This window comes from Apostichopus japonicus, chromosome 9, assembly GCF_037975245.1.
Source record: "Apostichopus japonicus isolate 1M-3 chromosome 9, ASM3797524v1, whole genome shotgun sequence".
NCBI classification, from domain to species: Eukaryota; Metazoa; Echinodermata; class Holothuroidea; order Aspidochirotida; family Stichopodidae; genus Apostichopus; species Apostichopus japonicus.
In genome coordinates, this window is record NC_092569.1 from 4,008,275 (window position 1) to 4,031,500 (window position 23,226).

The window sequence follows — 23,226 nt, forward strand, 5'->3', positions numbered from 1 at the left end:
ATCTTGTAGGGAACAGGCCAAATGGAAACCCAGTGAACCCATATCGATGTGGATCATATATGATTGTACGTACTTACACTCATACACAAGAGATGTACAGACCTTATGATAATAATCATGAGTGACAACATGCTATACGGTCACAGGTCAAAGACACGACCACGGAGAGTCATTTACATCATGCAGCATGTGTTGGATGAAGTTTTAGCCACCGCCAAATATGATTTGGATAAATAATCTCACGCATTATTTTCTATTTATAGCCACAAAAAAAAACTATGTCACCAAATATTGGGGGGATATTAGATACTATATCCCCCACCTAAAATATTGGGGTGACATACAGGGTGGCATTGGTCAGTGACAACGCTGTTAATATTTTATACCTCGAAAATTATGCAAAGCAAAAATAGAGAAAAGTGACATGGTGGATGTTAAAATGTAGTTATTCAGCAGTGATTAAACAATAACATGAGTCACTAGTTTTAACTGTGTGGTTATAGGAATTCCTACTTGTGGTGTATTCGAACTTCATTCGAACTTCATCTGTGGTATCACACCACGGTTGCCAGAAGTTTAATTTTGGTTGAAGAGCAACCCCGTAAAAAATATAAAATAAGAACTTAAAACTTCAACAGACATAAAGGAATTACAGTAACCCAATCGGCAACCATTAATAGTATTCTTAGCTGTTTGGCAGATAGATTTCAATGTGAATATTGTGTTAAGTTGGACAATTGATTGAGTTAGCAATAATTGTAACAACATAACATTTGACAATAGGCCTTTACTTTGTTTTCGCATTTTGCGTTAATCGCCTCCCCTCTCTCGTATGAGGTTGCTCGTTGACCCAGAATGTTTGCTCATGTCAACTTCTTACCACAACAAAAAATCGGGCTCGGTCTGTTGTGAGTCGCGGTCGTAGCAAATCTTTATATCTATAATTGGTCAGTCTATGAAAAAGGCTTCCCACGCTTTCGCGCGCTTAGCATATGATTCAATACATACATTTAATAACTGGGATTCCCCAGCCAGTTGGGGAGCGGACCACACGACGGAGACAGCGGCCTCAGCTTTAACTGTATTTCCAGACAAATATCCCGGAAAGGTATAATCTTTGACTCAAAAGTCATGTTCAGTAAGCCAAAGATAGATAAGAATTTCACCTGTTGTTAATTTCATAAGGTGTAACAAGGGGCTAATGTTTCGACCAAATTGCATGCGTATGTTGAACTATTGTAATTTGTAGCCGCCTGAGGCCTAAGGTAGCTAAGCACTGCATTATAGAGTAACGCTAGGCCTAGGAATCCTAGTGCTAGCCTAAGTCTGGTAGGCCCCATAGGGCTTGATCGATGTCCACACAAATCGCCCAAAGGGCTGTTGACGTGTGGTCATTCTTTGCCCGCATTAGATGTAGTTTTCCAGAAGCTGCTTGAAGGAGAGCACAATAGAGGCAGATTTGAGCTCTGATGGTACTTGTCTTGGTAGTTTATTCCAGGCTAGAGACAATATTTATAACATGTAGAGTCCGAGGGCTTGACAACGGACAGACTTTGAACACAAAACACAGAAACAAGAAAATACATGTGCACACTCTGAGGGTCTGGGAGGCTCTGCCTTACTTCTTTATTCAGTCTTACTAACTAGACTGCTTGTCTAGCTATTTACATAACATAAATGCATAAGAACAATGTACCATTGATAGGAGGAATGTAGCATGTACCATACCAACTATAGACCACTGGTCTAGCTATTAACATAATATATGCATAAAGAACAATATACCATTGATAGGAGGAATGAACTGAATACAGTACTATGTCCACCTGGTATACATATGTAAACTGACACACATACTTCTTAAACATAAGAGGGCCAGTGCAAGCCGCATAAGTAATAAGCTATCTCTACAACTCCCCCCGCCCCAAAGCACCCCTTTTTCCAAAAAATTACCAGAACAACTTCAATTGGTCCACATGGGCCAGCCTAGTTTCCCCCGACTTCTCCTCTCGTATACGAAATGTCACTGGAGAAACCTGCCCAGAAACAATGTAAGGTCCCCTCCATTTTGGTGCTAGTTTTGCAGAAAACTGTTTTCTTAAGTTTGATAAAGCATGTGATCGGAGTGCCACCACATCACCCACTCTGACCATAGACTCTTCCCTCTTTCTATCATACTGCCCTTTATTGACCTTTGTCTGGCGTTCCATCTTCTGTTTTGCAACTGCCCACATGGCTTCCTTATCCCTTACTACCTTGCTATCACTCCCCACCCATTCTCCAGGTCCTTTCAGGGTACGGTTAAGAAATAACTCTGCTGGTGAGAATCCAGTGGAATCATGTACATAGGAATTAAGGGCAAACATAAACTCTGGTACCAACTCATCCCACTCTGTATGATCACCCTTCATAAAACAGCACAACATAGAAACTAAGTTTCTATTAACCCTCTCAACCCAATTGGCCTGAGGATGATAGGGGCTTGTAAATGACCTCTTTACACCCCAGAGAACACATACTTGGGCCACCTTCTGTGAAATCATTTGTGGTCCATTGTCAGAGACTAGAGTATTACAAGCCCCCCAAGTACAAAATAATTGTCTAATTACGGCTGCTAAAATGTTACCAGTTGCCCTTCTGAGTGTAACTAAGAAGGAAAACCTTGAAAAATGATCTGTCAATACCAGTATATATAATTTGCCCTCTTTACTTTCTGGGAAGGGGCCCAAAAGATCCATAGCCAGAATATCCCATGGACACCTGCTCACAGTAGACTGCATATACCCTGATGATTTTCGATACACTGGTTTAGTCAACTGGCAAATCCTACATCGTTTGATGAACTTTTCAACAGAAGATTTCATACTCTTCCACCAAAATTTCTCCCTTATTTTAGAAATTGTCTTTCTTACACCTAAGTGGGGGCACGTAGGTGAACAATGGTAGTGATTGATAACTTCATTCACTAACTGATCCGGGACTACAACTCTTTGCCCGGCTGGCCCGATTTTGTACTTTAGTAGGTCTTCCTCCATTACATAACCTGGCATGCCAACATCTTCAACATTACCCTGCTTTAAACCTTGCCTAATGGTCGACAACCTCGAATCATCTTGTTGTTTCAGAAGGAACTGATTCTCATCTGGAAGGACACAACTCTTAATGCTACGTTCTACACACTCGTCACTTTCAGCTAACGCTGCCTGTGAGATCCCAGAAGAACACTCAGCACAGTGATAATTGTCTATTTTATCAACTTCCTCCTTGCTCAGACCTAGACATACCCAATGGAACCACCTATCACAATTCTCACACTGGATCCAAAATATCTTTGACGAAGGATCCCCTTTGCAATCCGGATGAAAACATACATTTTGGTCATAATTAACCACACCTATCACTGCTCTAGAGAGTGCATCTGGGACAACATTTTGAGACCCCGGCCTATAATGAATGATATAATCAAATTCCTGAAGTCTCAAAGCCCACCTCATTAGTCTTCCTTTTAATGCCTTTGCGCGCAGCATCCACACTAACGCTTGATGGTCCGTATACACTACAGTGCTTGAACACTCCAAATAAGGCCGCCATTTCTCTAATGCCCAAATTACAGCTAAACACTCCAGTTCTGTGGCTGAATAATTTCTCTCCGCATGACTCAATGCCCGAGAAGCAAATGCTATAACTCGAAGCTCACCTGCATGATTGACTTGCATTAAGGTCGCCCCTAAACCTACACCACTAGCATCAGTATGGACTTCAAATTGCCTACTACAATCAGGAATACTAAGGGACACAGCCCGGGCTATCTCCTCTTTTAATTGCTCAAATGCATTTTGGCACTCCCCTGACCAATCCCATCTTATATCTTTCCTTCGCAAGTTGTTAAGAGGTTCCACCAGTGTGGCATAATTTGGAATGAATTTAGAACACCACCCACTCAAGCCCAAAAAACGCTCAAGTGCTTTTTTGTTTGTCGGTGAAGGAAACATCTCAACTGCCTCACTTTTAGAAGGATCCAAATTAATGCCGTCTCCATTAATAACATACCCCAAAAATTTAACCTCCTTATACACAAGATGACATTTAGCTGGATTTAAAACTTCTCCCTGTACGTATCTGGAGTAAGCTGAAATGCTGCCAACAATGCATCTTTAATTACAACATAACTTTGTTTCTGACTTTCATTTAAAATGTGGAAAGCTTTCTGTGCCTTGCCAGTCAAGTATGGTTCCAATAGAATAGGCCATCTCTTCGAAGGAATTTCTTGGCTATTACAAAGTCTTTCAAACGTAGACAAATAGCATTCTAAATCATCTTCAGCACCGAGGGGATGCAAGCCTTCCAACCTGAACTTGACAATGGGTGGATTAACACTCATTTTTGGTGAAAATTTTGAAGTCACATCAGACAAATTTGGTATAGTCTGAAGAGCCTTAACCCTCTCTTCCTTGGTTTTCAAAACTTTTAAATCTAAGCAATAGTTCTCACATAGCTCTTTAATATACTCTGCTAACATGTACTTAAGATGGGGATACCTCTCAGTCTCACTATCCTGTTTAGTTTTGCCCTCCATGGTGACAGCTCCTTGGCAGTAAAACAGGTAGAAGAGTATAACAGCAAAATGAACCCCAGTGCTTCCAAGATAACACATCAATATAGAGTTCCAACACCTAAGCCTTAACAAAAATTAGTGTCAATGGATACATGGTATACCAACCCTGCCGACTACGCCATTGTAGAGTCCGAGGGCTTGACAACGGACAGACTTTGAACACATACTTCTTAAACATAAGAGGGCCAGTGCAAGCCGCATAAGTAATAAGCTATCTCTACAAACAGTCTTTAGGGCTTTGAGAGTTTTATAGCTCAAATCATGAGAGGTACAAGTTGCTCGTGCAGTGCAGTCCTACAAGATGAAGAAAGTTACCAGACATAATGCCATGAGTTTCTTTTATAAATTATAAGGTGATGAGCCCTGCTTTCATCATCATCATCATCATCATCATCAACTTCGATGCTGTTGGCCAAAGGCCATTTCATCGCTCCACAGAAAAGTAAACTCCACAAATTAAACTCCAGAAGTTACAGTTGAAAATCAAACACTCCAGGTTTATCCTTCCAGAATGAATCAAGCCTCGATTTAAAACAGTTCAAAGAGGGAGAATTAACAACATGTTCTAGCAAAGAATTCCAATAACTAGTAGATCTCTGCATAAAATTCTTTTGACGAAGCGAAGTGTTCACTCTAGGTTTAACTAACTTGTAGGAGTGACCCCTCGTAACTGATCCATGTGATCTTATAAACAGGTCATGGTTAGAAATTATCAATCCATTCAGATACTTACATACAAACACCATATCACCTCTCAAACGTCTATGTGACAAGGAAAAAAGGTTCAGTTCTCGGAGTCTCTGTTCATAGGGCAGACTACATAATCCTGGCACTAATTTAGTTGCTCTGCGTTGCACAGATTCTATAGCCTCTGTTTCCCGACGATAAATAGGTGACCAAGCTGGCTGACCATACTCCAAAACTGGTCTCACTAAGGCCTTATAAAGAAGCAACACGGTGTCTCTATCTAAATACCTAAAGGTCCGTCTGATTATTCCTAGAATGCTGTTGGCTTTGGAAACAATTGACGCAACATGCTCCCTACGACTTCTAAACTTTGGCTACCTCCATCATACTTTGGCATAGTGTAATGATATTCCAGATAAGAACAACCAACTCGAAGAACATGACATTTATGCAGGTGAAAGTGAAGTTGCCAAGTCACCGACCAGTTGTACATATTATCAATGTTATTTTGCAGAACATCACAGTCCCTTAACGAGTGCACAGCTTTATATAGTTTGGTATCATCCGCAAAAATTTTCACACTACACCCAGCAACGCTAGATGGCAGATCATTAATATACAGAAGGAACAGGATAGGACCAAGTGGATCCCTGAGGGATTCCACTTGTAATGTCAGCCCAGTCGGAAAGACTCCCTTCAACGCACACTCTCTGTTTACGCCTATATAAAAATTATCTAATCCACTGTAGCAAATCACCTGTAATTCCATATGACCTCACCTTGCCAGCAATCGCTCATGTGGGACCTTGTCGAATGCTTTCATAAAGTCTGTGTAAACAACATCAATACCGCTGCCATCATCCAGGGATTTGGTCCAATCATCCAAAACATCAATGAGTTGTGTGACACTTTGGTCCCATGTTATTGTCTGTATTTCTAAATTATACCACTTCCCAGTTGATATCTACAAGCATATTGTGAACAGTGCTGGTGCAAAGATCTGTAGGCCTTAGCCCTTACTGTAGCTTATTTGTACAACAGGCGCCCAAATGTAAGGGACTTTATACTATACAACATTTAGGTACTACTGTAGTTTAGAATCTGTAAACTACCAAAAAGTATTTGTCAAGACAAGTTAGAGGACTAAAAGGCAATAAAGACTCGCCCCAAACCGCGTGCCGCACTCTGAAAAAGTTAACTTTCCGTTGCTTGCAAGTGAACTTTTATGCTTGTCGCAACAAAATGCAGACTATAATGAAACATGATACCTTGTTATCTTTAGCTGGACCTGAGATGTCCATCGCTGTATCGTTTGTATACTGTGCCGTGGGTATTGAACGCAGCTGTATGTACTGACTGTACACTTGTAGTGTCTAATTACCCTCATTAGCCTCATTCTGAAATCTAGACCTACAAGGAATAGTAGGCTAGTTCTAACCAGTAACCTATCCCTGATTATGAAACATCATCATCTAATTAGGCAACCCAATATGATAATTTGGCTCTTGACTGAAATGTCAGTCTTGAACAAATTTTTCCATATCACCGTAGCAACACACTAGTAACAGAATGTTCAACTTGTTTTGCTCCACCATATGAATCTATTTAAGTTCGTTGTATTACCCAAAACTCATTTCAAAAGTATGAATTTATAACATGTCCATTTCCCCGGGTGACATAAATGTAGAGTCTGCACGAGCTATCCTAGTTGTAGGTTGAACTTCCTGATGCATTATATAAACCACTGAGAATATTTCAGGACAATCTACGGGTTACTTTTACTTCATTTTGGACTACAAACAATACTAGTATCTTACATTTTAGCACTGTATATATAGGCACAGTACATGCCTAGCATTGTTATGTTATTCATGATGTCTTTAATTATGCTTTGAGGCTAGTGTTGTTTGGACGTTCCTGGTTAACTGTTAGATAATATGGGTTTTTTCATCTGAGAGCAATCCCTAATTGTCCCATCTGAAATGACTTTCTAACTTGAAACAGATTCCAAAGTTTGAGTTAAAATGTTGAATTGGAAGCCAGCCGATGGGAAAGTTGTAATCCATAATCCCTGGCGGGCTTCTCCCACATTCTTGGTCGTAGACATAACTGCCTGATTACAAGGAAGATGTCAGTTCGAGCAGCAAACTGTACACTACTGTACTTGCAATTAGAGACCCGATAGTCTCTACTTGTATATATGTATATACTGATTATTGCATATCATTTATTATATATGAGTATATTAATTTACTAATAATCATGTCATAAAATATAAATTAATGATGATGGTACAAATAAACTTGAACTTGAACTTGCAATCCAGCTCAAACAGACAATGCACTATAACCGCACACAGTCTGCAAATATCAGAGAATTATAAGAAATATATTTATTTAAAGTACAGCTATTAACATGTACTGCTAAACCAGTAGGAAGGCCTGTGACTACCTTGCTTGGAAAAATAAAGTTGCAATTTAAGGACGTTAACATTAACAATTTCGAGGAAGCAATAAACCTTGCGCAAGATCGTGATACGTGGCGGAGGTTAATCACTGAGCATGTCGGATAGACGAGACTCAACTTACTACTACTACTGCTACTATTAATAAACATACTCATTTGATTTACAAAGACAATACAATCTCGGATTGATCTTTTTAACTAAATAATCCATGATGTGTGGCTGTGCCAAGCAACTTAAGCAAGACATACATCAAACAGTACACACCAATATACAGTAGTACTTTTAATTTGATTAATTAGCCCATGGAGTACAAAGTACATTTATCCTAATGTGAAAATTCAAATCTCTTTTGTTGTCTTAACATTACATTCATGAGAGTTGTATATCACAATACAACACAATGCATATAGGTCTATTATTTTGTTATCATTTCCATTTTTAATTATTAAAGCTAATCAGGGCACTTATCATCTGCATATTGAATTTATGGGCAACTAAGTTTCTATAACCGAGCATCTGAAGTGTGTACACAGTCGACCAAATGGGGCTTGAAAACCGTGAGATATTAGAAGTTAGGATAATATTTAACTCACAATTAAAAGACATGTGCATGTAATCCTCAAATGTTGCATTCCGCTGTGTGGATGTATCAGATATCCATAAAAAGTAAGTAAGTAAGTAAGTCAACTTTATTGAATCCCAGAAGGAAATTACATATCTGTGGTGAGCAATACAATAAATGATACACAATACAAAGAACATTGATACAATGAATGATACAAAATACAAAAAAACATTAATAACATACAACAGTTAAATGCAGTCTAAACAAAATATACACTAACTAGCTCCAACAGCGCAACTAAGTGGATCCGCCACCCCCCCCCCCTACCTCGTGAAGTTCTTGTCGTGAATACTAATGGCAGTGCCTTGAAAAGGAAGAACGATGTCTATTTGTGTGTGACGGCAGCCACCTCAATCTACCGCTACGAACAATGATATGGCTGGTTTGATGATTGTGCAATGGGTGACTGTGATCTTTCCACACGGACAAAAAGAGATTATTTGTGACACTCATATGTGTCATGTAACTTGTTGCCAAAAAAAACTGTAAAAGATTCATGTAACCATTCATTGAAATCACCTGACATATTCAAAATAATGAAAATGCCATAATCTTCTTAACATCATCCTTGACATAGTGGCAGCTCTCTTTATATGGCATCACTCTTTGAAATAATGGCAGCTCTCTTATATGGCATCACTGATCACTCTTTGACATAGTGGCATTTCTCTAATATGGCATCACTCTTTGACATAGTGGCAGCTCTCTAATATGGCATCACTCCTTGTTATAATGGCATTTCTCTAATATGGCATCACTCCTTGATATAATGGTAGCTCTCTAATATGGCATCACTCCTTGACATAGTGGCAGTTCTCTAATATGGCATCACTCCTTGTTATAATGGCAGCTCTCTAATATGGCATCACTCCTTGACATAGTGGCAGTTCTCTAATATGGCATCACTCCTTGTTATAATGGCAGCTCTCTAATATGGCATCACTCCTTCACATAGTGGCAGTTCTCTAATATGGCATCACTCCTTGTTATAATGGCAGCTCTCTAGTATGGCATCACTCCTTCACATAGTGGCAGTTCTCTAATATGGCATTACTCCTTGTTATAATGGCAGCTCTCTAATATGGCATCACTCCTTGACATAGTGGCAGTTCTCTAATATGGCATCACTCCTTGTTATAATGGCAGCTCTCTAATATGGCATCACTCCTTCACATAGTGGCAGCCTGGCAGGTCTCTAATATGGCATCACTCCTTGACATAGTGGCAGCTCTCTAATATGGCATCACTCCTTGACATAGTGGCAGTTCTCTAATATGGCATCACTCCTTGTTATAATGGCAGCTCTCTAGTATGGCATCACTCCTTCACATAGTGGCAGCTCTCTAATATGGCATCACTCCTTGACATAGTGGCAGTTCTCTAATATAGCATTACTACTTGTTATAATGGCAGCTCTCTAATATGGCATCACTCCTTGATATAATGGTAGCTCTCTAATATGGCATCACTCCTTGACATAGTGGCAGTTCTCTAATATGGCACCACTCCTTGTTATAATGGCAGCTCTCTAGTATGGCATCACTCCTTCACATAGTGGCAGTTCTCTAATATGGCATTACTCCTTGTTATAATGGCAGCTCTCTAATATGGCATCACTCCTTGTTATAATGGCAGCTCTCTAATATGGCATCACTCCTTCACATAGTGGCAGCCTGGCAGGTCTCTAATATGGCATCACTCCTTGACATAGTGGCAGCTCTCTAATATGGCATCACTCCTTGACATAGTGGCAGTTCTCTAATATGGCATCACTCCTTGTTATAATGGCAGCTCTCTAATATGGCATCACTCCTTGTTATAATGACAGTTCTCTAATATGGCATCACTCCTTGACATAGTGGTAGCTCTCTAATATGGCATCACTCCTTGTTATAATGGCAGCTCTCTAATATGGCATCACTCCTTGACATAGTGGTAGCTCTCTAATATGGCATCACTCCTTGTTATAATGGCAGCTCTCTAATATGGCATCACTGCTTGACATAATGGCAGCTCTATAAAATGGCATCACTCCTTGACATAGTGGCAGCTTTCTTATATGGCATCACTCCTTGTTATAATGGCAGCTCTCTAATATGGCATCACTCCTTGACATAGTGGCAGCTTTCTTATATGGCATCACTCTTTGTTATAATGGCAGTTCTCTAATATAGCATCACTCCTGCAGTTTATAGATACTCTAAAGGAGTTACTTATAACGCAGATCTCTTCTCAAGTTTGTTAGAAATGGTTTGGGTTTGTTTCTCCTTTTGTTAATTTGCATTTCGAGGAGCTGCACCCATAGATTTTTATAAGCACAGTGTCTCGAGCTATTAGCAACGGTCGTTAGAAAACAATCTAATTACAGCCATCTCCTAGCCTTAATTATATAATTTAATTTGGTTGTAGCATCAGGTCAACCGTGTAATTAGGATATGTACTTATAATCATGAACTTTAAATAACTGTTTCTTGCAGCACGCAGTTTTGTGTGCACGTCAGCCCAACTGTACAGTACTGTATATATCTATATAACGCAAGTTATGCACCAGGAGAGTACAGTAGGTCCCTATTCAACCGACAACGTTTGGTGTCAATTCACACACAAGTTGTTAGGCAACAACTGACTCCATCCATATTTTCAATTCAGAGCTGTTTGCATCGGACTGAACAAACATTGGCTATTGACTTTATTAGAGCTGGATCGTGGCTGTTAACGTTCGTTTGTCTTTTTCGGTGGAGCATAAAATCAAATTTGATTTCATATTCATTTCCTGATTGTCATTGATTAAGAAATTAGAGGACAGGTCTGACTAGATGGTTGATGCGGGCTGTCATCAGGTTTGTGACATTGATCCTCTTTTAGTGTCAAGGCCCAGGTTTTCATTCTTTTACTAACTGTACAAGAACAATTAGACGTGATCATACAAGTTAATTAGAAATAGGGTTTTCAGTGAAAGAGCTAAAAAACTAAGCTTAAAAGTTGCTAGCAAACATGATAAAAGGACCTACTGTAACTGGTATGTTGAGGTGTCTGAATATGGATACACCGTATGTGAATTTTCGAAATGGGTATTCCAGCTTTTGAAAGATACTGAGCACTGTTAACTAGGGACTGACATAAATCCATTTATTGATTGATTGATTGATTGTCGGTTATTTGCTGTTTATGCCTATAACCTCGCCCCCATCTGAGAGCTCTGCCTTGCATGCCCGCCTTACCATCCTCCCGGGAGTGGCCCATCTTACATCCTCCAGGGAGTGGGGACATCCCTGGGTAAGAACACCAGGCCAGTCTACTAATTGTGTTTTCACGGAATAGGTTAACAAACACCATAAATATTTGCGACACAAAATTATTTGCTGCACATGTTGGATTAATCACTTCACTAAGCTCTCACTATTTAGACAAAGTGAAATGGATGAAAACAACAAACAATTCCCACCTATGTCAGTTGGATATATGAGAGTCATTTAAATGTGGTTATTGCAGTACTCTACACGGCTCATTTTATTAAACATCAATGAAACATTTCTAGATGCTGGATGATATGAAGCATAGTGTTCATGAATCAACATACTTTATAGTGTTTAGTGTACATGAATGTTGATTAATGTTAAACTGAGCTATCATTTTTCCATGCTGGTCTGTATAAGCTACTTCATTGGTCTGCATTTCAACATATTGTCTAACTGGTCTGTAAGTACATTATAGTGTTCATTAATACACAAACTGTATAGTGTATAATATTCATGAATGTTAATTGATGTTAAACTGAGCTGCCCAATGTTCCATGTTGGGCTGTATACAGTAGGTTACTTCGCCGGTCTGCATAAACATACTACTGTCGAACTGGTCTGAAAGTACATTATAGTGTTCATGAATACACAAACTGTATAGTGTATAATGTTCATGAATGGTAATGTTAAACTAAGCTGCCCAATGTTCCATGTTGGTCTGTTTAATTTAATTAACTGGTCTGCAAAAACATACAGTACTACTGTAGAACTGGTCTGAAAGTACAGTATAGTGTTCATACAAGTGTGCAACATTTTGCAAGCTTGTATTGTAATTTACTGTTTTGTTTTCTACACTTATCCTTGACCAGATATATCGTCAAATGTGATTCTACTCTCAATGAACTGCTTGTACATACTGGGTGTCTGGGAGGCAAAGGTCAACTGCAGAATCCATGACAGATTTACTCTTGGAAACGACGACGTTGACTGTTTAAGGTAATTATGTAATTTTTGTTTCCAAGCACCGATCACCCTCTTCACAGTCTGGAATATTGCCATGCTTAGCCTAGTAAGTCCTGTATTATATATAATAATAATAATATTTGATTTTTATATTGCGCTTTACACCAGCGATAGGTCTCAAAGCGCTTTACAGACATTATATTACCCCTGGTCAATGATAACATGTCCCAGAGACAATCCCTCCAGTCAGCAGCAGTTATATACTGTGCCTAATGACAAATTACCTCACAGGTACCCATTTAACCCCTGGATGGAGAGAGGCAAGTGAGATAAAGCATCTTGCCCAAGGACACAACATAATGAACTAGGCATGAACCGAACCAGCAATCCTTGGATCACGAGTCCGACGCCTTAGCCAATTGGCCACCACGCTCTCAATACATATCATGTATCGTACAATTCCCAAGTTTCTCTTCAAGAGATTGGCCTTTTTAATAACTAGTATTCTACGACAAATCATGTTTCAACTTCATGCATAGACTTGCCATGCTGTTGAAAAACACTTATAACAGGCTTTAATTGACCAGATAAAAACAATCAGTGCATGTCGGTGTATGAGTAGATCTAAATGAGCCGGTCGGTCGCGTCAAAATGATCCCTCTCACCGTGTCTCAATGATGATGCTGCGATCTCTCTAGGTATTAGAAATTGCTTCGTTAAGTACTCACCAATTATCTGTTTCGGTTTCATTCTCCAGTTGAAGGTATCTTTCATCTTAAGTAGTTTGATCTGAGTTTGTTGTGTCTAATTGATGATGCAGTGATCTCTCTAGGTATCAGAAATCGCTTCATTAAGTACTCACCGTTATCTATTTCGGTTTCATCTCCAATCTGAGGTATATATTTATCTTAGTTTGTTCTGAACATACATGCAACATAGGATAGATTTTGTTTAAATTACCAGACAATTGACATAAAAACGGTGCCCAAAGGTCTGCGTGGATATTACGCAGGTAATGTGTAAGTACTGTAGTGGTTGCTATGGGTGGGGAATAATTACCACACCTTCAATTTTGCCAAAAGCAGACTACTGTACATACAGTAGTGAGAGCGATTGCATCAGCGCATCATTACAGTCTGATAACTTTCAAACTGTCGATCTTGCAGCTGTGATGCATTGTGGGGGGCATTTTCTTTACTCGTTCAGGAATGCAAGGCTTGCTGTTCGAGGTCCGTCATACGGGATTAGATTATACCTGTTTGCGTGGTTGTCAGTTTCATGATTATATTCACTAGACCCTTCCCAAACTGGATACTTTTCATTCCATTCCAGTGAACCCTGCCTCTGTCAATTACCACCAACTGTGCTAAATTATATTAAAGCTCAGGAGAGCTCTGTATTTAAGCAATGTGTGTAAAACGACATGTGCTGCTAAATTGACTCCTGAGCAGAAAAATATTATGACAGCAATCTATATATATACTGTACAGTATATGTAGATCTCTCGGATGGATGGCGCTTAATATTCTGTACAAGTTTACCTCTGAGTTTAGTACATGTGTTTATGGCATCTAAGCGTGGTACATACAGGGTCTGAAATATGTGGGCAAATGTCCGGGGGAAAGTGTAAGGGGAAAATGTCAGGAAAAGTAAAATCCTCTTTTGTACGGTAGGTCTTGGATGTGTTTGGTTACAGTACTTGCCATAGACAGTCAAGTAACCTAGATGCAATGTGGGTGTGCATGTACAGTATATGTGTGTGTGTGTAACACCCTAGCTTAATCTCAAGGTATTTCAAGATAGGGAACATCTGCAAGTCTCATTTTTGGCATGTGACTTCCCCATAATTAGTACAAGAACCTAATTGTTTTGAGTAGAGGTCAAAGGTCAGTTGTAGTCGGCAGAGGGCAAAATGTGAAAATATCAAAAGTGTTGTATCCCCAGAAGCTGAGCATCAAAAGAGCTCATATTTGCATGGTAGGATAGTCTTGTGTAGTGTAAAGGTTTCACACAATTTGGTGTAGGTCAAAGTTCATTTGTAAAGATGATATCTCCAGATAGGAATTTTCATTGGCTCTCATATTTTGCGTGTTGCTTCCCTCTAATGAGTACAAGAATGTTATTGTTCTGGGTAGAGGTCAAGGGTCACCTGTGTCATCAAAGGTCACACTCTGTAAAGCCTTGTAAACAATATTGTAAACATATTTGGCATGTGTATTTCTTATAATGAATACAAGTACCCTATTATTTTGGGTGGAGGTCAGCAGAGGTCAAAACGTCAAATTTCGAAGGGATCTCATCAGGTTATCTATTACAAATGCAAATTCAGCTCTTTTGTTGTTAGAGTGAGCATGCAAAATAAATTACCAACAGCAAACAATGTCCCTCTGTCTTTCTTTTATCATTGTGGTATTATATCACACGATTCCCTGTCATGAAACCATGTAAGCATTGACTCTTTGTAGATTTACACTGCTCTCCATGTGCAGTATTAACTTCAGCCAGAGTTATTAGCTTGCAAACTACTCTTGTGCTGCATATGTAATGCAAGTAACCAACTGGGAAGGGTTTCCCTCTAATTGAAGTTTGAAGTGTAGTCTGTTAAAGTTCATGAGCAGAAAAAAAAACCTCATTTGAGCACCGCTTCTTTTAGATCTGATGAATATGCGAGCAGGGTTTGCTTAAATATGAAGTGTGAGATGAAGTTACATCCTATTTCCTCTTTGGTTTGCACAGATAAAAGGCCAAAGTCACCAAGGAGGGAGGGTCAGTCTTTCAGTGTGAGCCGGCTTGACCACCATCCCTGCGAGATGGGCTACATCAGTGATGCCATGGGGGTCAGGAAGGTGTTCCCGAGGGTACCGAGCAATACCAAGCTAGCGGTGGAAGTCCCGCTCCTATTCCAGGAGCCGGACATCTACCACGGTTACCGCGACAACTACCAGCCGTTCTCCTACTACACCGGCAGTGCGTTCTGGCTCCACAACGAGAGCGTGAACGTGTGGACGCACCTGATCGCCCTGATGGTCCTGCTGAGACAGACCTGGTCCCTGTGTTCGAATCTGGACCTCCTGAACGACGGGCACGCCCAGGTCTTTGCCGTCTACTGCTTCGGATGTTGTGCCTACACCCTCGCGAGTGCCCTGGCGCATCTCTACCAGTCCAGAGATGAGCTCACCCATCACACGTGTTTCTACATGGATTACGCCGGGGTCAGTCTCTATGGCAACGCCACGGCTCTGGCCTGCTACCACCTCGCTTCACCATCGTCGTTCTTCCACTTCTGGCGGGGTTGGTTCATGCCTCTCAACTGCTTCCTATCCGTCACCATGTGCGCCTGTTGTGGGTTTGCTAAGTATAAATACAGGAGGCCCTACCCCAAGACCAGAAAGTATTGGCAGATTATCTCGTCCGGTCTGGGATACGCCCAGATAATCTCTCCGGTCTATTACACGCTGATCCATCAACTCTACAACCGACAAACAACGCCTCTCGGGCAGGACTTTTATCTGCACCTCCTCCAGTGCGCGCTCTTCGTACCTGGCTCCCTGTTCTTCGCGGTCCCGTACCCGCAGAGGTTCTGGCCGGGCCTATGCGACCTCTTCGGTCACAGCCATCAACTGTTTCACGTCTTTATGTCTCTGATGACCTATTTCCAAATGAAGGCTCTTTACTTGAATGTCATCCAGAAGAGAGATATTCATACAGATCTTTCTAATCCTTCATTTTTAACAACATTCGGCTACGTTCTAGTGGTCTTAGTGTTAGATTTAGTTGTCGTGTGGGTGCTCAGAATGAAAACGTACCAAAAGTTAAAGAAAGAAGCCAAAGATTAATGTAGAGGACTTAACTCGAAAATCATCAGCTGACTCAACGTTATAGTTTATACTGCAGCTGCCACAAGAGTTTCGTGTGTCATTGGAACATAGTTGTTTATAGCAAGGTTATGTCTGGGTATCATAAATGGTGCAAATATGCAAATTTAGCATTTCCAATTCTAAATTTCAGCTCCAAAAATAAATAGCAAGGCTATAACAGGCTAGAGGGACAATTTCATATTGATGTCCTATATGATACAGTGCGTCGTATTGCTTCCTACATTGTACTTTCATTGATTAGTGCAATGTCATGTCAATTATATTTCAATCTAAATTAGATTGGTAGTCCTTAGTAAAGGAGATTCTATGCCCATCTCCCCCCCCCCTCCCCATGCCCCTATCATAATTACAACAATCCAAAATATGTTAGTATGGTGTGATCACCTTAAAAATTTAAACATTCTGATCAAATGTTCAAAGAACTTAATAATATCCATATCCATATTTGTCGAACAGAGCGAACCAAAGAAAAAGATTTCTGAAAAATTCTTCATCTTGTAAAACATTTTGAGAGACTTTTCTCTGAGAAGTTACATACTCTTTGATCGCCTATCCTTTGAATGTTAATAATTTGAAGCATTTTTTTTTTTTTGAGAATTTTGTTAGGAAGAATTTTTTTTTAATTAATGCATTTCTAGAAATTATTTGACAGCTTGAAATCAGTGGATGGAATAAGTTCCACTGATAGTGTCCGTATGTAAATGGACAGTCATGACACAGGACCAAAGAGTTTAGCCATTTGTTTCACACAAATTACATAATTTCTATTATTTTTTAATTATTCCATCTTGAATTTGAAATAACATTATTTACAACATGGCAGGAGCCCAAATAACACTATTGTTATGACAATGGACAGGACAACACCAAAGCTTCTAACTTTTTTTTTTTAAATAACAAAATTGGAGTTTAGCCATTTGTTTGACAGAATTACATAATTTTGATTATTTTTTATTTATTCCATCTTGAATTTGAAATACATTAATTACGACATGGCAGGAGCCCAAATAACACTACTGTTATGACAATGGACAGGACAACACCAAAGCTTCTAACCCTTTTTTTTAAATAAACAAAATTTACTTATATGTTGCAATGAGTTTTACTTTCATTTCTTTTTTAAATTTAATATTCCTTTATTAAATAGGGAAGACAAATGGACATTTTGTGTTTTACGATGGTGTGTGAAGTCTAGTAAATATGATCACTCTTTTGTATACAGTTTGTTTCATAGATTTCCCATTGGCAAAATCCCCCAAATTTAGTAAATTATATTTTGTTTTGAAGAGTTTGAGATAATGCTCTCGGCCAAAGGGAAACCTTATTTACCGAGCAAAATTAATATCTCGTTCATTTATTGAAGTTAAAACACTTCAGATACATATTTAATATCCATTCATAGAATTTTTACTTATGACTACTTAAGTTTGAAGAATACTATAGTTGCCACTGTAAGGGAATTATGGTCAGTAGGTTAGTAGGTAATGTAACTTGCAATCTAAGTATTGAGTCCTGTCCAGATCACTACGTTGTGTCCTTGGGCAAAGCGCTTTATCTCCATTGCCTGTCTTCACCCAGGTGTTATGAATGGGGACCTGTGAGGTAGCTTGTAGATATAGTCGCCTGCGCCGGTCGGTGGCCGTACCCTATGGGAATGTCTCCCAGGGGACATGTGCTGTAGATTTGGCGATCTGCAGCGTCCCAGGGGCGACTATTTGAAATTGTGCGCACTCGGGTGCGTGGGTGTTACAAGTTACCAATGACCAGAGATGAATTGATGTGAAGTCTTGTGCAAATGCCCAAGACTGTAAACCTACAACTATTTTGATTTTGATTTAAACTTTAACATCAATCAGGTGTAGTCATTGAGTTGTTGTAATATGGACAGACTTGCAAAGCACTTTGGACTTACAAGTGCTTCTTTTATAGCATTAACTCGCAACCTCATCTTTCACATTTTGTGTCTTACGATATTTTCGATTAAGCCTTTCCATTTGTTTTTACTTTACATATGTGCAGTAGATTTTTTCTTTTATAGTTTTCTTTTTTTTCTTTCTTTATTGCAATTCTCATGTCAAAATGTTACCAGTGTAGAAGAATCCATTTGATTCTTCGATTGTTGCATCTCGGAGACAAGGATGCAGGGCAGCTTGGGTGTCACATTGTGACAACATGCACACGGCATTGTGACAGCATGCACACCACATTGTGACAGCTTGTACACCACATTGTGACAGCATGCACACGACATTGTGACAGCATGCACACCACATTGTGATAGCATGCACACCACATTGTGACAGCATGCACACCACATTGTGACAGCATGCACACCACAATGTGACAGCATGTACACGACATTGTGACAGCATGCACACCACATTGTGACAGCATGCACACCATTGTGACAGCATGCACACCACATTGTGACAGCATGCACACCATTGTGACAGCATGCACACCACATTGTGACAGCTTGTACGCGACATTGTGACAGCATGCACACCACATTTTGACAGCATGCACAGGAAATTGTGACAGCATGCACCCCACATTGTGACAGCATGCACACATTGTGACAGCTTGCACACGACATTGTGACAGCATGCACACGGCATTGTGACAGCATGACTCGGCATTGTGACAGCATGCACACAACATTGTGACAGCGTACACACGACATTGTGACAGCATTGTGACAGCATGCACACGACATTGTGACAGCGTACACCTGACATTGTGACAGCATGCACACGGCATTGTGACAGCGTACACACGACATTGTGACAGCGTACACACGACATTGTGACAGCATGCACACGGCATTGTGACAGCTTGTGCGCGACGTTGCAACATCACGTGCACGACGTTGCTACAATATGAAAACGATGTTGCAACAGCACATGTCTAATGTTCAAACAACTGTGCACGATGTTGCAACAGTGTGTGCATGATGTTGCAACTGCACATGCAAGACAGTGCATAAGCATGTGTTGTTTACAATGTCAGCAAGTGTGCCTTCCCCATTAGGTTATATCATTTTCAATAGTTGTTTTCCAGAATGGTTAAAAAAAAATTACAACCTTGACATTTTTATATTGAAACATTTGTACTAGTAACAAGAAAACTACCATTGATACCATGCTGTACTAGTAACAAGTAAAGTACCATTGATATCATGCTGTACTAGTAACAAGTAAACTACCATTGATACCATGCTGTACTAGTAACAAGTACTGTAAACTACCATTGATACCATGCTGTACTAGTAACGAGTAAACTATCATTGATACCATGCTGTACTAGTAACAAGTAAACTATCATTGATACCATGCTGTACTAGTAACAAGTAAACTACCATTGATACGAGAGCTACTCTTGTTGAGGTTCAAGTACATTCATTGCTAGACAGTTGTAAGAAGTTTGTGGTTCTTTAAATTCCATGAGGAATATATTTTTGTCTTATCTCGTGAAAATGGTGTAAATGAAATCAAACTCAACCACCATTCTACGCAAAACCTACTCAACAAAGCTGTAAGGGAAATATCCTTATCTGTAAACGTAGAAAAACACACAATTTTGAAATGCTATGTCTAGATATATATTATCCTTCTGCAGCTGACCTCTGAGAGCTTTCTCTGAAAGAGATTCTGGGAAATTTATGTATGTCTTTCATTGTGGGGCTGCAATTAGTCATCTGATAACCATTTGAAGATGGTGTTGCATCACGTGATCCAAATTAACGTGTCAAATTGCTGTCGCTCGCACTTGCAATAACAATTTTTTTTTGAGTGTACAGTATGATGTGTGGGAATCTGTAAACTATATAGCCACAGAAAACACAGGGTTTCGTATTATGACACAAATTTTTCGATCACTTAAATTTGTATGCAAACGTGTGCGATGCCGTCACAATGTTAAGATCTCGTAAATATAGTAGAAATTGTCAACACAATTTTTATTATTTTTCAGATAATATGTTCACACTTTGTACGAAAATGAGAAATTCATGGAATTCAGCACTATTCTGCAAAATGACAAAAGTTCTATTATCAAAACGTCTTTTAAGTTGGCAATTTTATTTTACCATTTCAACATTTTTGCAGCCAAATCGCAGGTCTTAACATGTCGACGGCATGCGGCTTAACGTTTCCACATATTTATGTGTAAACACAACTGCCACCGACATATCATCCATAAAGATACATTAACAATTGTCATAGGTTTTCCACAGACAACTTTTCTCCATTGAACTCACAAATACACATATACTGGTTTCCACTTTCATTTTAGACCTGCTGTTATCGTCAGTTTGTGTAGACTGCCATTTGTTACTGCTATATACACTCAACTCTATTATTAAACACATTTAAATATAGGTAAAACATAAAATGAGCGAAATTTAACTTTGCAACTAGAAATAATACAATTGGGCATATTGGTATGTAGGAATTTTAGTGAATTTATGGACGAAAAAAAAAAGAAAGATCTTCGCAACGGAGTAAATTGTAGCTCGTTTATGGCTTTTATTCGGTCTTTCAATGATTGATTTTAACTGATGTTAATCCTGTTTACTATACTCAGTAATAAGAGGGTGTCGTGAGTGATATATTGTATGTATATGGTCATAGGCGTAGGAGCCCAAATTGTTTTTTTTTTGGGGGGGGGGGGGCTGTAACGACGAAAAATATAACCAAAACTTTTCGCGCGCATGTATCGGTTATTACATCGCATGCCATCGTGTACCGTACGTTCCGTCAAAGTTGCGCAGTATGCGATGCTAATGTAAACAAAGAAATGTTTATGTTTTTACATAAAAACATCATTCCAGACAGGAATCTGTCATGAAGGTTGTCCTGTATCTGATGTTAGAATGAGTTACAGATCATAATTTCCAAGAGTTTTGGTCAGTTTAAAGGATAAGCCAGAGTAAAATTATTTTTTTTGACTGAGTAAAAGGAGGAGTATATTGTAAGCATTCTGGTAAAATTTGACAAGTAATACCTACATAGTGTTATAGAGATCTTGAACGTCGAAATGGCCATATATTATACCAGAAGTGAACTTGAAGTTCGTTAGCATTTTCTAAAAATTAAAGTCTAGCCAAGAAGAAAAACATTATAATGGAAGAGAAACATATTCGAAGAATCTTTGTGAAATGTTCATTTGTTTCCTACGTAGCGTTTTTTTTTTAGAGAAAAGCATTATTGAATTTGATACGTTTTTTTTTTTACCCAAAGTAGTGAACTTGAAGCAAACAGGTGTGACGTCATAGTTACGCATTGTTACAGCAGAATGTTTTGTTCTTCTTTATTTTCACTTTATTTATTTTGACCTTTAGATTAGATATGAGTCCAACTTTACAATAAAGTAATGTAAATTTAACAACATAATAAATGACTGTTATATGTTCATATTAAGATGTATCGCAAGTTGTTTTCGCCCCATTATTTAATTTTTTTAATTTTTAAAGGAAAATAAGGGGTTAATCAACGGTCTAGCGTGCGTTACTCACAGGATTAATGCACGATCGGGGGATAATGCAAGCGATGCACGAGGGCGGAGCCCGAGTGCATCCAGCGATAGCATTAACACCCGGAGTGCATTAATCATGTGAGTAACGCACGCTAGACCGTTGATTAACCCCGTTCATTCATACACTACCATCTGTGTGGGGGAAAAATCATAAAACAAAACATTTTTGGTTACATATAACCAAAGATTTATTAAAGTGATGCCCCGTAATTTTACCGTGCGTTACTCACAGGATTAACCACGGTCAGCTGACCTGAATGAACCAATAGGATTTAGGAATCTTTACTAAGTATGAATGAATAAGAGATATTACATTGTCGCGCCTGTTTGCTTCAAGTTCACATTCGGTGCCAAACGTGTCAAATTCAATGATGTTTTATCCCAAAGAACGCCACTTCGGAATCAAATGCAAATTTCATCAGGATTCTGAGACTATGTTCCTCTTCTATTTTAGTTTTTTTTCCTTCTGCGCTAGACTTTTTAATTTTTAGAAAATAAAGCTAACGACGGAATGAATAGCGCATAACATGAAGACCACACCTGGTGTACGACACGATCGTGTGTAAAAATGTCCTCACATCACCTAAATGTCCTCCCATTACCGAAATGTTTAAATATTCGTTTTTATACCTTGAAAAAGTGAAGGTTATTCTTTCTATACCTGTTTTCTTTACTATATACTTGTGGCTGTCAAGTTTGAATTACGTTTCGGTTTTGTAAATCATTCGCACAATGGAATTTCGTCTACTCTCTATATTGAAATGTTTGCGTTTTGAATACGATATTTATGATATTTTTGGGTATGAAATATTTTCAGTCCACTATAAATAGATCTTGGCTAGAAAGAACTTACGTCACTTTTAATATTGATTGAAATATATTTTTAGCTATAATTGGTCCTGGCATGTTCTAATTATGCAGCTTTTCGAACCCAGAATTAACTAATCGAACAAAATTGATTTAACCTGACAACGTTTTTAAGAGATGGAAAATTACATGATTGTTTTGGAAATAAAACAAGAACAACTCCCATAATATCACATGTTTAAGCTTATATTTACATGTTATTGTGTATTATTTATTATAGAGTAAAAATATAGTGACTCCCAAACTGTTCCCCAAACAAGTTAGAAATTACCCCACTTTTCTAGATGTATCGTTGAAACGGTAATCTATAAATACGGATTTTTGTTTCAGGCTGAAAAGGGAGTGTACAC

General features: G+C 39.0%; 1 protein-coding gene across 1 annotated transcript; it reads left to right on the forward strand.

The window, feature by feature from the left end:
- The first annotated feature begins 951 nt into the window (after nucleotides 1-951).
- LOC139973382 (membrane progestin receptor beta-like) lies at nucleotides 952-23,044 on the forward strand. Its single transcript, XM_071980022.1, has 3 exons — nucleotides 952-1,108; nucleotides 12,503-12,629; nucleotides 15,333-23,044. The coding sequence occupies exon 3, from the start codon at nucleotides 15,407-15,409 to the stop codon at nucleotides 16,430-16,432; it is 1,026 nt and encodes a 341-aa protein (XP_071836123.1). The 5' UTR covers nucleotides 952-1,108; nucleotides 12,503-12,629; nucleotides 15,333-15,406; the 3' UTR covers nucleotides 16,433-23,044.
- Nucleotides 23,045-23,226: the final 182 nt, after the last annotated feature.